General features: G+C 47.6%; 2 protein-coding genes across 3 annotated transcripts; one reads left to right on the forward strand and one right to left on the reverse strand.

The window, feature by feature from the left end:
* Positions 1-261: 261 nt before the first annotated feature.
* Positions 262-3829, reverse strand: LOC114781542 (enhancer of rudimentary homolog). Its single transcript, XM_028967981.1, has 4 exons — positions 3590-3829; positions 2130-2217; positions 1893-2013; positions 262-1065 (listed from the first exon to the last, which is right to left on the reverse strand). The coding sequence occupies exons 1-4, from the start codon at positions 3677-3679 to the stop codon at positions 963-965; spliced, it is 402 nt and encodes a 133-aa protein (XP_028823814.1). The 5' UTR covers positions 3680-3829; the 3' UTR covers positions 262-962.
* A 5819-nt stretch (positions 3830-9648) lies between these two features.
* Positions 9649-14049, forward strand: LOC114781551 (terminal nucleotidyltransferase 5A-like). Of its 2 annotated transcripts, XM_028967991.1 has the most exons (3): positions 9649-9714; positions 9787-10355; positions 12308-14049. In XM_028967991.1, the coding sequence occupies exons 2-3, from the start codon at positions 9954-9956 to the stop codon at positions 13094-13096; spliced, it is 1191 nt and encodes a 396-aa protein (XP_028823824.1). In that variant the 5' UTR covers positions 9649-9714; positions 9787-9953; the 3' UTR covers positions 13097-14049. The 2 variants fall into 2 exon arrangements, with proteins under 2 accessions (XP_028823824.1, XP_028823823.1); XM_028967990.1 differs by having other exon boundaries at positions 9664-10355.
* The last annotated feature ends 1043 nt before the right edge of the window (positions 14050-15092 follow it).

Raw genomic sequence — 15092 nt, forward strand, 5'->3', positions numbered from 1 at the left:
AAGAAACCATGAACAAGGTGTTCTGTTTACATTTACAGCTTTTATGTGTTAGTGTGAAGATGAAATCCCTCGCTTCTTATGTACACTTTCAGGTGAAATACTTTGATGAAGTTGCATTTGAAGGATGCTACTGTTCCATGGTGTGTGACCTTGGAGCACATTCCAAAAACACCCACAATCCCATGTCTTCATACTTTTTCCATGAATATAAAGATGAGCTTTTATAATTCAGTATACAACTCAACGGAAGAAAAAAAGTGCACATTTACAATAGCGACGTTTATTAGTAGTTTAGGAAGAAGTACATGTTAATCCTTTAGAATACAAAATAAAGTTGTTGTTTTTTAAAAAAAAGGTCAAGGTGATCAAGATTTGACCAAAAAAACTATCCGTGTTGGGGGGAAAAAAAAAGCACAAATCTACCAAAATACAAACTACTGACCCACACGAACATGTTTCAAACTGAAGATTAATAATAATAAAAACTTCAAACCAATAAAGAACCATGAGACTTTTGCTTCCCATGTTTTACATTTCAATAAAGCATAAAAAGGGAAAAACATTACCAATAATAAAAAAAATACCATAGGTCTACCACCACCATCCAAAAAATTATAGTAATAAATCAAGGTTATTTTTATTCATCTACAAACACAAACATGAATAAATGACCATAGTAAAAAGTCTGGGTCAGTCTGACCAGGATCGTTTTACCCCCAAGAATCGTCAAATCTGATACCTGAAAGAATTGAACTCGGGCCATCAAGTGATGCCAAACGTGTCGAGTGTTGGGTCGTACTGGGGTGAGAAACAATTTTAAAAAAAAAATCAAATCCAGAGAAACCCTGAAAACCTCAGACCGAAGAGACGAAACGACAAAAGAAACTCAGGTGTTGAAGGAAGGCACTCAAACCATCCCAGTCCAAATCAAGTCATCCTCCTGTCCCATTCCTGACGTTCCTCTACTTCCCGGCCTGCTGTGCCTGGCGCCTCAGCAGCACGTAGATCTTCTCTTTGATCCAGTCTTTGTTGTACGGTTGGTACGTCTGCGTGTCGGCACGATAGCTATACGGGGGTAACAGAAAAGCAGTCATTCCTGACGTGAGATGTTGGGTCCCCACGTATATTAGGAATATTTTGCATGTGTGTTATTTTGCGAATATTTTTTTATGTTCTTTTAATACTGTATATTGTAGAGAGAGGTGCAGAAGACGCGATGTTCTGAAGCAACCTTGCTTTTTGTACAGGAATGCAGTATTGTAAATTGTGAATGTTTTATGTTAATGTTCAGTTCTCTTGGACACATGGCGTGAGCTGTGAGAGTAGAGAGAGGTGCAGAAGACGCGATGTTCTGACACGAACTTGCTTTTTGTACAGAATACACAAAATCTCTTGGGTGTCAGCTCATCATTTGTGGTTCAAGAAACGAAATCAAAAAGTTCCACAACGCAGAAGAAGAAGCGCTACACTATGATGACTTTCACCTTGATATTTTAGCGCGGATGTATACCTAGCCGAATTGCACTGTAGGGGGCGAGAACGAGTCTTCGAACTGTGAAATTACCACATCAAACGTGACGTGGTAACATGGATGCAGCTATTTAACTGAATAAACAGTTGGTAAACACAAGTACATCATATTGAACATCATTTATTTTCATCACCAACTATCATAGTAGAACACCTTTCTCAAGCAGTTTGTGATGCATTTTGGAAACAGGAGATGAGCCCCTGGTCTAATGTGCCACCTGGCTTGAGAAACCCGTTCTCAAAGACTTACTTTTAGTCATTATTTGGGTAGAACACATATTCTGAATGCCTTCAAATGAGCCATTTTAATCTAGATTAAGAAAATTAATCTATGCCCACCTCTATTAAAAATATATACTCACACAAGGCAGCTGAGGTCTGCCAGGTCATCCACAAAGTCAAACAGCTGACTGATGTCGTAGGTGATGGACGGGCTGTTCGGGTTCATCCTCTTCAGATGCTCCTCGTACATCTTGCACACACCTGTACGCAGGATTTAATAAGACCGGGTTAGAGAAGAAGACGTCTTGACAGGGACAGTCCCCCCGCGATGGTAATAAGTGGGGTTCGAACTGGAAATTAATGTCTGCTGCTCTCACCCTCCATGCACTCGTTGACCGACTCGTAGTCGGCATATGTTCGGCCCTCTGGTCTTTTGGTGGGCTGCACCAGGAGAATAGTGTGAGACTGCAGATAAAAGCATGAACAGGCATTAGCTGGTCCTCAACCAGACATCTTCATCCAGACCGACCTTCTGATTAAAAAGAAGCTGAACTGACGCTGGTCCTTAACCAGACATCTTCATCCAGACCAACCTTCTGATTAAAAAGAAGCTGAACTGACGCTGGTCCTTAACCAGACATCTTCATCCAGACCAACCTTCTGATTAAAAAGAAGCTGAACTGACGCTGGTCCTTAACCAGACATCTTCATCCAGACCAACCTTCTGATTAAAAAGTAGCTACAGCTCGATATGAACTGAGAAGAAGCAGATATCTGTATAACCAGGCTGGTCCTCAACCATACATCTTCATCCAGACCGACCTTCTGATTAAAAAGAAGCAGAACTGACGCTGGTCCTCAACCAGACATCTTCATCCAGACCGACCTTCTGATTAAAAAGAAGCTGAACTGACGCTGGTCCTCAACCAGACATCTTCATCCAGACCAACCTTCTGATTAAAAAGAAGCTGAACTGACGCTGGTCCTTAACCAGACATCTTCATCCAGACCAACCTTCTGATTAAAAAGAAGCTGAACTGACGCTGGTCCTTAACCAGACATCTTCATCCAGACCAACCTTCTGATTAAAAAGTAGCTACAGCTCGATATGAACTGAGAAGAAGCAGATATCTGTATAACCAGGCTGGTCCTCAACCAGACATCTTCATCCAGACCGACCTTCTGATTAAAAAGAAGCTACAGCTCGATCTGAACTGAGAAGAAGCAGATATCTGTATAACCAGGCTGGTCCTCAACCAGACATCTTCATCCAGACCGACCTTCTGATTAAAAAGAAGCTGAACTGACGCTGGTCCTTAACCAGACATCTTCATCCAGACCAACCTTCTGATTAAAAAGTAGCTACAGCTCGATATGAACTGAGAAGAAGCAGATATCTGTATAACCAGGCTGGTCCTCAACCAGACATCTTCATCCAGACCGACCTTCTGATTAAAAAGAAGCTACAGCTCGATCTGAACTGAGAAGAAGCAGATATCTGTATAACCAGGCTGGTCCTCAACCAGACATCTTCATCCAGACCGACCTTCTGATTAAAAAGAAGCTGAACTGACGCTGGTCCTTAACCAGACATCTTCATCCAGACCAACCTTCTGATTAAAAAGAAGCTGAACTGACGCTGGTCCAGTTATAAAGGCGGTTTAACGCGGTTCAGGTAGATATATGGGCTCAGAAGCCACATTTTCGCCACATTAAAGCCAGAATGAAGCGGGATATTTGAACTAAATAAAAGTCTTGTGACCGACGCGACATGAAGAGAACCGCGCAGGAACGTTTCCTCCACACGACACGAGTAAAGGAGATGAAAAAGACCCACCATGACGATCCGGGAAACAGTTTTTATTCCGCAGCTGTTCACACAGATCAATGGGCAGCCAGATGACACCGGAAACGGTGCAGGGTACATGGCAGCTTTTACTTCCGGGTGAGGGCGCTGCTCTAATAACAGCTTTACAGAGCTGCGCAAGAAAATAAAAGGACAGGAACCAAGAACTAAGTCCGGTTTTTATATGTAGTAAATATTACATCAAGTTCTACACTCAAACCTGCGGTAAAAAAAAATAAAAATAAACCTGCGGTAAAAAAAAAGTCGAGCAGCGTCATACAGCCTCCAGCAGGGGGCAGCACGGTGTTGATCTCTATATGAGAGGGTGTGTGTGTGTGTGTGTGTGTGTGTGTGTTTCTGTATGTACAGTACAGACCGAAAGTTCGGACACACCTTCGCATTCAGTGTAAATGGTCATGAGAATAAAGAAAACACATTGAATGTGTCCAAACTTCTGGCCTGTACTGTATGTGTGTGTGTGTTTATGTGTGTGTTGTATATAAGTGTGTGTGTGTATGTTTATGTGTGTGTATTTCCGTATATAAGTGAGTGTGTGTGTGTGTGTGTGTGTAAGCGTGTGTTCCTTTGAACAGGAAGTGTTGTGGTGTAGAGCTGCTGACTCAGCAGGGGTTTAGCTTCTTCTTCTCTATTCTAATGTCAAACCCAAGATCTCCACCATCTCCAGTCCTGGATGTGAAAACGTCTCTTTTCTGAGGATCAAGTGAAAATGTTGTTTCGTGCAGGATAAATATTACAGAGGATACATGAAGAAAACTCACACACACATTCCCAGTACATTCCCAGTGTATACAAGTGCCATCCGCAGGACGTGTGTGTGAATGTGTGTGTGTGAGTTTGTGGATCCGAATGTCACCTTTGTACACATGAGCAGCTTTTCTGAAGTTAGACCCCAGAATGAGATCAGTGTGAGATTAGAGCGATCCTGTAAAGGCCTGCCTGTCGTCATATCAACCCTGCAACTGCACTGCCAAGTAGGATGCAGATCGTAATTCTCACACACAGTCATATGACCAACCATTCCCAGCATTCAGGCTTCTGCTAAAATGGTGCCGTAGTAACAGGAACATCACCTTATGTCCATGATAAAGGAATAGCTGTCATATTACACTCCACACACTCTACTCCATGTCGGCCAGGGTTAAGCAAATCCATGTGAAATATTCAACAAAGACGGAATTTTTCGTCAAAGTCTGCATCTAAGGAGAGGGATCTGAAAGTAAGCAATGCTAATAAATTATGCAGACGTGTGTAAATTATCTGTATAGTGTGTGTGTGTGTGTGTGTGTTATGCGGTTAATCTCCACTAATCCCTCTTTATTGGCTGTTGCCCGCGGTGACGCAGGTGCTAACACTGATGGATTCTGGGTGACATTTCTCCTGGCTTGACACTCCCGCCAGACATCATGGGATACGTGGACAAAGGCATATGTCTCCTGTCTCTATCAGAACAATATTCAAACTCATAACTTGCAAAGGGACAACAAGAGCTATAACTCACTCTACACACTTGCTGCACCACGTCTACACAGAGCTATAACTCACTCTACACACTCACTACACCACGTCCGCACAGAGCTATAACTCACTCTACACACTCACTACACCACGTCCGCACAGAGCTATAACTCACTCTACAAACTCACTACACCACGTCCACACAGAGCTATAACTCACTCTACACACTCACTACACCACGTCCACATAAAGCTATAACTCACTCTACACACTCACTACACCACGTCTACATCACATCTACACAGAGATACACCACATCCACACAGAGCTATAATTCACTCTACACACTCACTACACCACATCCACACAGAGCTATAACTCACTCTACACACTTGCTGCACCACGTCTACACAGAGCTATAACTCACTCTACACACTCACTACACCACGTCCGCACAGAGCTATAACTCACTCTACACACTCACTACACCACGTCCGCACAGAGCTATAACTCACTCTACAAACTCACTACACCACGTCCACACAGAGCTATAACTCACTCTACACACTCACTACACCACGTCCACATAAAGCTATAACTCACTCTACACACTCACTACACCACGTCTACATCACATCTACACAGAGATACACCACATCCACACAGAGCTATAATTCACTCTACACACTCACTACACCACATCCACACAGAGCTATAACTCACTCTACACACTCGCTACACCACGTCCGCACAGAGCTATAACTCACTCTACAAACTCACTACACCACGTCCACACAGAGCTATAACTCACTCTACACACTCACTACACCACGTCCACATAAAGCTATAACTCACTCTACACACTCACTACACCACGTCTACATCACATCTACACAGAGATACACCACGTCCACACAGAGCTATAACTCACTCTACACACTCACTACACCACGTCCACACAGAGCTATAACTCACTCTACACACTCACTACACCACGTCCACATAAAGCTATAACTCACTCTACACACTCACTACACCACGTCTACATCACATCTACACAGAGATACACCACATCCACACAGAGCTATAACTCACTCTACACACTCACTACACCACGTCCACACAGAGCTATAACTCACTCTACACACTCACTACACCACGTCCGCACAGAGCTATAATTCACTCTACAAACTCACTACACCACGTCCACACAGAGCTATAACTCACTCTACACACTCACTACACCACGTCCGCACAGAGCTATAACTCACTCTACAAACTCACTACACCACGTCCACACAGAGCTATAACTCACTCTACACACTCACTACACCACGTCCACATAAAGCTATAACTCACTCTACACACTCACTACACCACGTCTACATCACATCTACACAGAGATACACCACGTCCACACAGAGCTATAACTCACTACACACACTCACTACACCACGTCCACACAGAGCTAAAACTCACTACACACACTCGCTACACCACGTCTACACAGAGCTATAACTCACTCTACACACTCACTACACCACGTCTACATCACATCTACACAGAGATACACCACATCCACACAGAGCTATAACTCACTCTACACACTCACTACACCACGTCCACACAGAGCTATAACTCACTCTACACACTCGCTACACCACGTCCGCACAGAGCTATAACTCACTCTACAAACTCACTACACCACGTCCACACAGAGCTATAACTCACTCTACACACTCACTACACCACGTCCACATAAAGCTATAACTCACTCTACACACTCACTACACCACGTCTACATCACATCTACACAGAGATACACCACATCCACACAGAGCTATAACTCACTCTACACACTCACTACACCACGTCCACACAGAGCTATAACTCACTCTACACACTCACTACACCACGTCCGCACAGAGCTATAACTCACTCTACAAACTCACTACACCACGTCCACACAGAGCTATAACTCACTCTACACACTCACTACACCACGTCCACATAAAGCTATAACTCACTCTACACACTCACTACACCACGTCTACATCACATCTACACAGAGATACACCACGTCCACACAGAGCTATAACTCACTACACACACTCACTACACCACGTCCACACAGAGCTAAAACTCACTACACACACTCGCTACACCACGTCTACACAGAGCTATAACTCACTCTACACACTCACTACACCACGTCTACATCACATCTACACAGAGATACACCACATCCACACAGAGCTATAACTCACTCTACACACTCACTACACCACGTCCACACAGAGCTATAACTCACTCTACACACTCGCTACACCACGTCCGCACAGAGCTATAACTCACTCTACAAACTCACTACACCACTTCCACACAGAGCTATAACTCACTCTACACACTCACTACACCACGTCCACATAAAGCTATAACTCACTCTACACACTCACTACACCACGTCTACATCACATCTACACAGAGATACACCACGTCCACACAGAGCTATAACTCACTACACACACTCACTACACCACGTCCACACAGAGCTAAAACTCACTACACACACTCGCTACACCACGCCTACACAGAGCTATAACTCACTCTACACACTCACTACACCATGTCTACATCACATCTACACAGAGATACACCACGTCCACACAGAGCTATAACTCACTCTACAAACTCACTACACCACGTCCACACAGAGCTAAAACTCACTCTACACACTCGCTACACCACGTCCACACAGAGCTATAACTCACTCTACACACTCGCTACACCACGTCCACACAGAGCTATAACTCACTCTACACACTCGCTACACCCCGTCCACATAGAGCTATAACTCACTCTACACACTCACTACACCACGTCCACACAGAGCTATAACTCACTCTACACACTCGCTACACCCCGTCCACATAGAGCTATAACTCACTCTACACACTCACTACACCTTGTCCACACAGAGCTATAACTCACTCTACACACACACTATACCATGTCCACATAGAGCTATAACTCACTCTACACACTCGCTACACCATGTCCACACAGAGCTATAACTCACTCTACACACTCACTACACCACGTCCACACAGAGTTATAATTCACTCTACACAATCGCTACACCACGTCCACACAAGTCTGCATCTAAGGAGAGGGATCTGAAAGTAAGCAATGCTAATAAATTATGCAGACGTGTGTGTAAATTATCTGTATAGTGTGTGTGTGTGTGTGTGTTATGCGGTTAATCTCCACTAATCCCTCTTTATTGGCTCTTGCCTGCGGTGACGCGGGCAACACCACGTCCCCACAGAGCTATAACTCACTCTACACACTCGCTACACCACGTCCACACAGAGCTATAACTCACTCTACAAACTCACTACACCACGTCCACACAGAGCTATAACTCACTCTACACACTTGCTGCACCACGTCCACACAGAGCTATAACTCACTCTACACACTCGCTACACCACGTCCACACAGAGCTATAACTCACTCTACACACTCACTACACCACGTCCACACAGAGCTATAGCTCACTCTACACACTCGCTACACCACGTCCACACAGAGCTATAACTCACTCTACACACACACTATACCATGTCCACACAGAGCTTTAACTCACTCTACACACTCGCTACACCACTTCCACACAGAGCTATAACTCACTCTACACAATCGCTACACCATGTCCACACAGAGCTATAACTCACTCTACACACTCACTACACCACGTCCACACAGAGCTATAACTCACTCTACACAATCGCTACACCATGTCCACACAGAGCTATAACTCACTCTACACACTCACTACACCACGTCCACACAGAGCTATAACTCACTCTACACAATCGCTACACCATGTCCACACAGAGCTGTAACTCACTCTACACACTTGTTAACCACATCTACACAGAGCTGTAACTCACTCTACACACTTGCTTCGCCACGTCCACACAAAGTTATAACTCATTGTACACACTCACTACACCACGTCTACATCACATCTACACAGAGATATATAACTCACTTTAGAAACTCACTACACCACATTCACACAGAGCTTTAACTCACCCTACACACTCACTACACCACGTCCACACAGAGCTATAACTCACTCTACACACTCGCTACACCATGTCCACACAGAGCTATAACTCACTCTACACACTCGCTACACCATGTCCACACAGAGCTATAACTCACTCTAGGTCAGGACCAGGATGTTATACTGTATTCTAGAAGAGACTGGAGTGTGTGCAGAATGAGTGTTTTACGGATTCTGTTGTCTTGTCCAGTTAAGAGCCTGGCAGTCGAATTCTGAATCAGTCGTAACCAAGAAACTGAGAATTATACTCAGTTATTAGAATATTACTCGCATCTCCATCTCTCACCTCGAAGTCACCACCCCCAATTACGGAAGGCTCAGGCCTGTCAGTACACCCAGCACATTACACCACCTCCCTGTGTTAAATGGATGGGGAAGTGGGCGGGGCGAGCGAGCCTCCAGCTGATTGGCCGGAGGACGCGTCAGTCACCGCGCAGCCGAGGGATCGCGGCGCTGCGCAGAGCGACCTGCGTCTCCAGAGCCGCGGAGCGCAGCGAGCAGGATGGTGAGAGGCTGCACTTTACTTTTTACTCACACGTTACTTTCACTACTCATTCCGCTTTTATTCTCTCTGCAGTGGAGGTCACGGCGCCATCATGTAGTGAAGAGAAGCGCCTGGACTTTTCAGGATTTTGGTGGATAAGTGTGTGTGTTGTGGTGTTTCTGACCCGGGACCAGATGTGGGTCACCCCGAGTTCCTGCTTTTTATTCCTCGCACCCACAATTGACCCGTAATTGACCAGGATGTCGGAGCTGCCCGAAGGTGGCGAGGAGCGCAACCGCAGCGTCCTGACCTGGGAGCAGGTGCGGCGCCTGGACTCCATCCTCACCGAGTCCATCCCGATCCACGGCCGCGGGAACTTCCCCACGCTGGAGATGCAGCCGCGGGACATCGTGAAGCTGGTGCGCCGCCGCATGGAGGAGCGCAGCATCCGCGTCCTGGAGGTGCGTCTGAACGGCTCGGCGGCGAGCCACGTCCTGCATGAAGACAGCGGCCTGGGCTACAAGGACCTGGACCTGATATTCTGTGCAGACATCAAGTCCGAAGTCGAGTTCCAGACGGTCAAGAACCTGGTTCTGGACTCGCTGCTGGACTTTCTGCCAGAGGGGGTGAACAAGGACAAGATCACAGCAGCAACTTTAAAGGTAGGAGACACCGGGCTTTCTTTCTATACACCGGCCTGTCTCTCTATACACCTGCCTGTCTGTCTCTCTAGACACTGGCCTGTCTTTCTGTACACCTGCCTGTCTCTCTGTACTCCTGCCTGTCTGTCTCTCTAGACACTGGCCTGTCTTTCTGTACTCCTGCCTGTCTCTCTAGACACTGGCCTGTCTCTCTGTACACCTGCCTGTCTTTCTAGACACCGGCCTGTCTCACTATACACCTGCCTGTCTCTCTAGACACCGGGCTGTCTCTCTATACACCTGCCTGTCTGTCTCTCTAGACACTGGCCTGTCTCTCTGTACACCTGCCTGTCTCTCTATACACCGGCCTGTTTCTCTGTACACCTGCCTGTCTCTCTATACACCGGCCTGTCTCTCTATACACCTGCCTGTCTGTCTCTCTAGACACTGGCCTGTCTCTCTGTACACCTGCCTGTCTCTCTATACACCGGCCTGTTTCTCTGTACACCTGCCTGTCTCTCTATACACCGGCCTGTCTCTCTAGACACCTGCCTGTCTGTCTCTCTAGACACCTGCCTGTCTCTCTGTACACCTGCCTGTCTCTCTATACACCTGCCTGTCTCTCTAGACACTGGCCTGTCTCTCTATACACCGGCCTGTTTCTCTGTACACCGGCCTGTCTCTCTATACACCTGCCTGTCTGTCTCTCTAGACACCTGCCTGTCTCTCTAGACACTGGCCTGTCTCTCTGTACACCTGCCTGTCTCTCTAGACACCGGCCTGTCTCTCTATACACCGGCCTGTCTCTCTATACACCTGCCTGTCTGTCTCTCTAGACACTGGCCTGTCTTTCTGTACACCTGCCTGTCTCTCTGTACTCCTGCCTGTCTGTCTCTCTAGACACTGGCCTGTCTTTCTGTACTCCTGCCTGTCTCTCTAGACACTGGCCTGTCTCTCTGTACACCTGCCTGTCTTTCTAGACACCGGCCTGTCTCACTATACACCTGCCTGTCTCTCTAGACACCGGGCTGTCTCTCTATACACCTGCCTGTCTGTCTCTCTAGACACTGGCCTGTCTCTCTGTACACCTGCCTGTCTCTCTATACACCGGCCTGTTTCTCTGTACACCTGCCTGTCTCTCTATACACCGGCCTGTCTCTCTATACACCTGCCTGTCTGTCTCTCTAGACACTGGCCTGTCTCTCTGTACACCTGCCTGTCTCTCTATACACCGGCCTGTTTCTCTGTACACCTGCCTGTCTCTCTATACACCGGCCTGTCTCTCTAGACACCTGCCTGTCTGTCTCTCTAGACACCTGCCTGTCTCTCTGTACACCTGCCTGTCTCTCTATACACCTGCCTGTCTCTCTAGACACTGGCCTGTCTCTCTATACACCGGCCTGTTTCTCTGTACACCGGCCTGTCTCTCTATACACCTGCCTGTCTGTCTCTCTAGACACCTGCCTGTCTCTCTAGACACTGGCCTGTCTCTCTGTACACCTGCCTGTCTCTCTAGACACCGGCCTGTCTCTCTATACACCTGCCTGTCTCTCTAGACACCGGTCTGTCTATATCTGTCTGTCTCTCTGGACGTCGCCTGTCTTTCTCTCTATATATCTGTCTCTCTACGTATGTCTCTCTAAGTCTGTCTGTGTCTGTCTGTCTGTATCCGTCTCTCTACGTCTGTCTCTCTGGACGTCGCCGGTCTGTCTCTCTGTCTGTCTTTTTTCAGTCTCCTGCTTTCAATCCAGATGTACACAGATGTCCCCACATACTTCTCCCTGGGCGCCTGTCATGGTGTCCAATGCTCACCAAGGGTGACGGTTTAATACAGAGGACACGTTTCACTGTGTCACCGTGTGCTGTGCTGCAGTGTCTCACAATGACAATCACTTCACTTCCACTTTCAGTGTAGGAGGCTCTTCAGGTGTGATGGTGAAATGTAACGTTGTCCCTCCCTGTCCTGTTGTTAGGAGGCGTATGTGCAGAAGATGGTGAAGGTGTGCACCAACTCTGACCGCTGGAGCCTCATCTCGCTCTCCAACAACAGCGGCAAAAACGTGGAGCTGAAGTTCGTGGGCTCGCTGCGGCGCCAGTTCGAATTCAGCGTGGACTCGTTCCAGATCCACCTGGACTCGCTGCTCCTGTTCTACGAGTGCTCGGAGAACCCGATGTCGGAGACGTTCCACCCGAGCATCGTGGGCGAGAGCGTGTACGGCGACTTCGCCGAGGCGCTGGAACACCTGCGGCGCGGCCTGATCTGCACGCGCAGCCCCGAGGAGATCCGCGGCGGCGGCCTGCTGAAGTACTGCCACCTGCTGGCGCGGGGGTTCCACGCCGCCTCTCCGCCCGCCATGGCGGCGCTGGAGCGCTACATGTGCTCGCGGTTCTTCATCGACTTCCCGTCGGTGGCGGAGCAGCGGCGCAAGCTGGAGTCCTACCTGCACAACCACCTGGTGGGACTGGAGGACAGGAAGTACGAGTACCTGAACACGCTCCACGCCGTGGTGGGCCGCAGCACCGTCTGTCTGATGGGCCACGAGTGGCAGCAGGCGCTGAGCCTCATCGCCGGCCTGGCGCTGCGCGTCCTCGCCCAGCAGAACGCCATCCCCAGCGCCGCCAACGTCACCTGCTACTACCAGCCCGCCCCCTACGTCGCCGACGGCAACTTCAGCAACTACTACATCGCGCAGGCGCAGCCCCTCTACACCTGCCCGCCCACCCCCGGCCACGCCTACTGCCACTGGCTGCGCTGCACGTGAGCTCCGCTGGTGCCATGCTCTGCTGCATTCTCAGCCAATCAGAATGAGCCGTGTCCCGGCCGCAGGACAGGAAGTGGACCGGAGGGCGTTTCGGTTGGAAAGGCGTTGGTGGCAGTAAATGCAGAAATACCCCAACAGACACATGCCGGAGTGTCGCGTTAAAAGAGGAATTAAGCGGTGGTGAAACGGGCCCTGCGCTCTCTGCGGAAGTGAATAAACACACAACCACAGATAGACGTTTCTGGACATCTCTGCCGCTTTTGGTCCACATGCCTTCAACCATCATCCTCTGCGCGAAGAAGGGACCCGTAACGATGTGGAGTGAATACCCATAATTCCCTGCTTAAACAGAGATCTGGAGTGAGAAAGTGAGAGGTGTTGTAATGCGGATAAGGGACGGAGGACGGCGCTAATCGCTGTTCCCAGATCAGTGCGGTCTCACCTGGCCGCTCGGCTGTTCGGCGTTCGGCTGATCTGAGAACAGTGCGAGCCGGCGGTGACCCTCCTCGGCTCATACTTACCCCAGATTACTGAGCTGGAGCAGACAGGCTGAAGGACAGATGGAGAAGGAAAGCGAGGAAGTTGGTGGGTTCCCAGCAGCTGGTGCACCATCTAGAAGACGTTTCAGTACGTCTGTGATATGGGATGATGGTCTATTTTACTATAGTAAATAAAAAGTCACATATTCAGGGCGCACAGATAAATGCATTTTGAAAGAAAATACTTTCTTGTGAAGAAAGGAATTGTGGGTAGAGTAGGAGTAGCAACATGGAGACCATAGCAATGAGAAAAGTGTATTTTTTTATTGAAGTCTCTATTTTTGTACATTTTTGGCTTCTCATGTAAATATTTTATTCATCCAGCTTTCTGGTTTTTCGTGAATTCTGCTGTTGTATTTCAGAGAATAAAACTCTTTAAAGAATAAAAACTGGATATAACAGTGTGTGTCTGCAGAGGTGTGTGCGATTGTGTGTTTGACTTGTATGACTGTGTGTGTGTGTGTGTGTGTGTTGCTCTGTATTTAGACGTGGTTGAAAGCTGATTACCTGCTCACTGACCTACAGAGTGCAGTGTCTTTTAGAGATTACGTGATACACACACTCTACACACACCTTAAATACACCCAACACAGTTACCGGTCATAACCTGGTTTCTCATTGGCCAGAGGAATCTTCCTGGACCAATCAGGAATCAGCAGCTCCCAATACGGGAATTCATAGATAAAAAACTGACTGGTGCTATCTCCTCTGTGTGTGTGTGTATGTGTGTGTGTGCTGATAACTTGTGTGAAATTTACATTTAAGGCGTTTGGCAGACGCCCTGATCCAGAGCGACTTACAACTTGCTTCCATGTCACCATGGATGAAGTGGTCAGTTCTGGTTCACTAGGACCCCCAACTATCAATACAATCTTTTTATTCACTCTGTTGTAGATTCTGTACAGAAGTCAGACAAGAAGAAGGTCACAAGTTCATCTAAATCTTCTCTAAAGAGGAAGGTCTTGAGCTGCCGTTTGAAGGTGCTCAGTGACTGAGCTGTTCTGACCTAAAGGGGAAGTTCATTCCACCACCGAGGGACCAAGACGGAGAAGAGTCTAGATGAGCGTCTTCCTTTTACCTTCAGAGATGGAGGGACCAGGCGAGCAGTACTGGAGGCTCGGAGTATACCAGGTGCAGTGCGAGGTGTAATAAGGGCTGTGAGGTAGGATGGTGCTACTCCATGTTTGTCATGTTCGCCTCCAGTACTGCTCGCCTGGTCCCTCCATCTCTGAAGGTACGAGGAAGACGCTCATCTAGACTCTTCTCCGTCTTGGCCCCTCGGTGGTGGAATGAACTTCCAGCTCAGTCACTGAGCACCTTCACATGGCAGCTCAAGACCTTCCTCTTTAGAGAAGATTTAGATGAACTTCTGACCTTCTTCTTGTCTTCTGTACAGAATCTACAACAGAGTGAATAAAAAGATTGTATTCATAGTTGGGGGTCCTAGTGAACCAGAA

The sequence above is a fragment of the Denticeps clupeoides genome, unplaced genomic scaffold, assembly GCF_900700375.1.
Source record: "Denticeps clupeoides unplaced genomic scaffold, fDenClu1.1, whole genome shotgun sequence".
Lineage (NCBI taxonomy): Eukaryota > Metazoa > Chordata > Actinopteri > Clupeiformes > Denticipitidae > Denticeps > Denticeps clupeoides.

Bases quoted from the DNA above. Each gene is read 5' to 3' on its own strand.
- LOC114781542 (XM_028967981.1), bottom strand. From the start codon at position 3,679: ATGTACCCTGCACCGTTTCCGGTGTCATCTGGCTGCCCATTGATCTGT. The intron at 2,218-3,589 runs GTGGGTCTTTTT...TTTTATCTGCAG, and splicing joins CTGTTTCCCGGATCGTCATG to TCTCACACTATTCTCCTGGT. The intron at 2,014-2,129 runs GTGAGAGCAGCA...TCCTGCGTACAG, and splicing joins GGTCAACGAGTGCATGGAGG to GTGTGTGCAAGATGTACGAG.
- LOC114781551 (XM_028967991.1), top strand. From the start codon at position 9,954: ATGTCGGAGCTGCCCGAAGGTGGCGAGGAGCGCAACCGCAGCGTCCTG. The intron at 10,356-12,307 runs GTAGGAGACACC...TCCTGTTGTTAG, and splicing joins TCACAGCAGCAACTTTAAAG to GAGGCGTATGTGCAGAAGAT.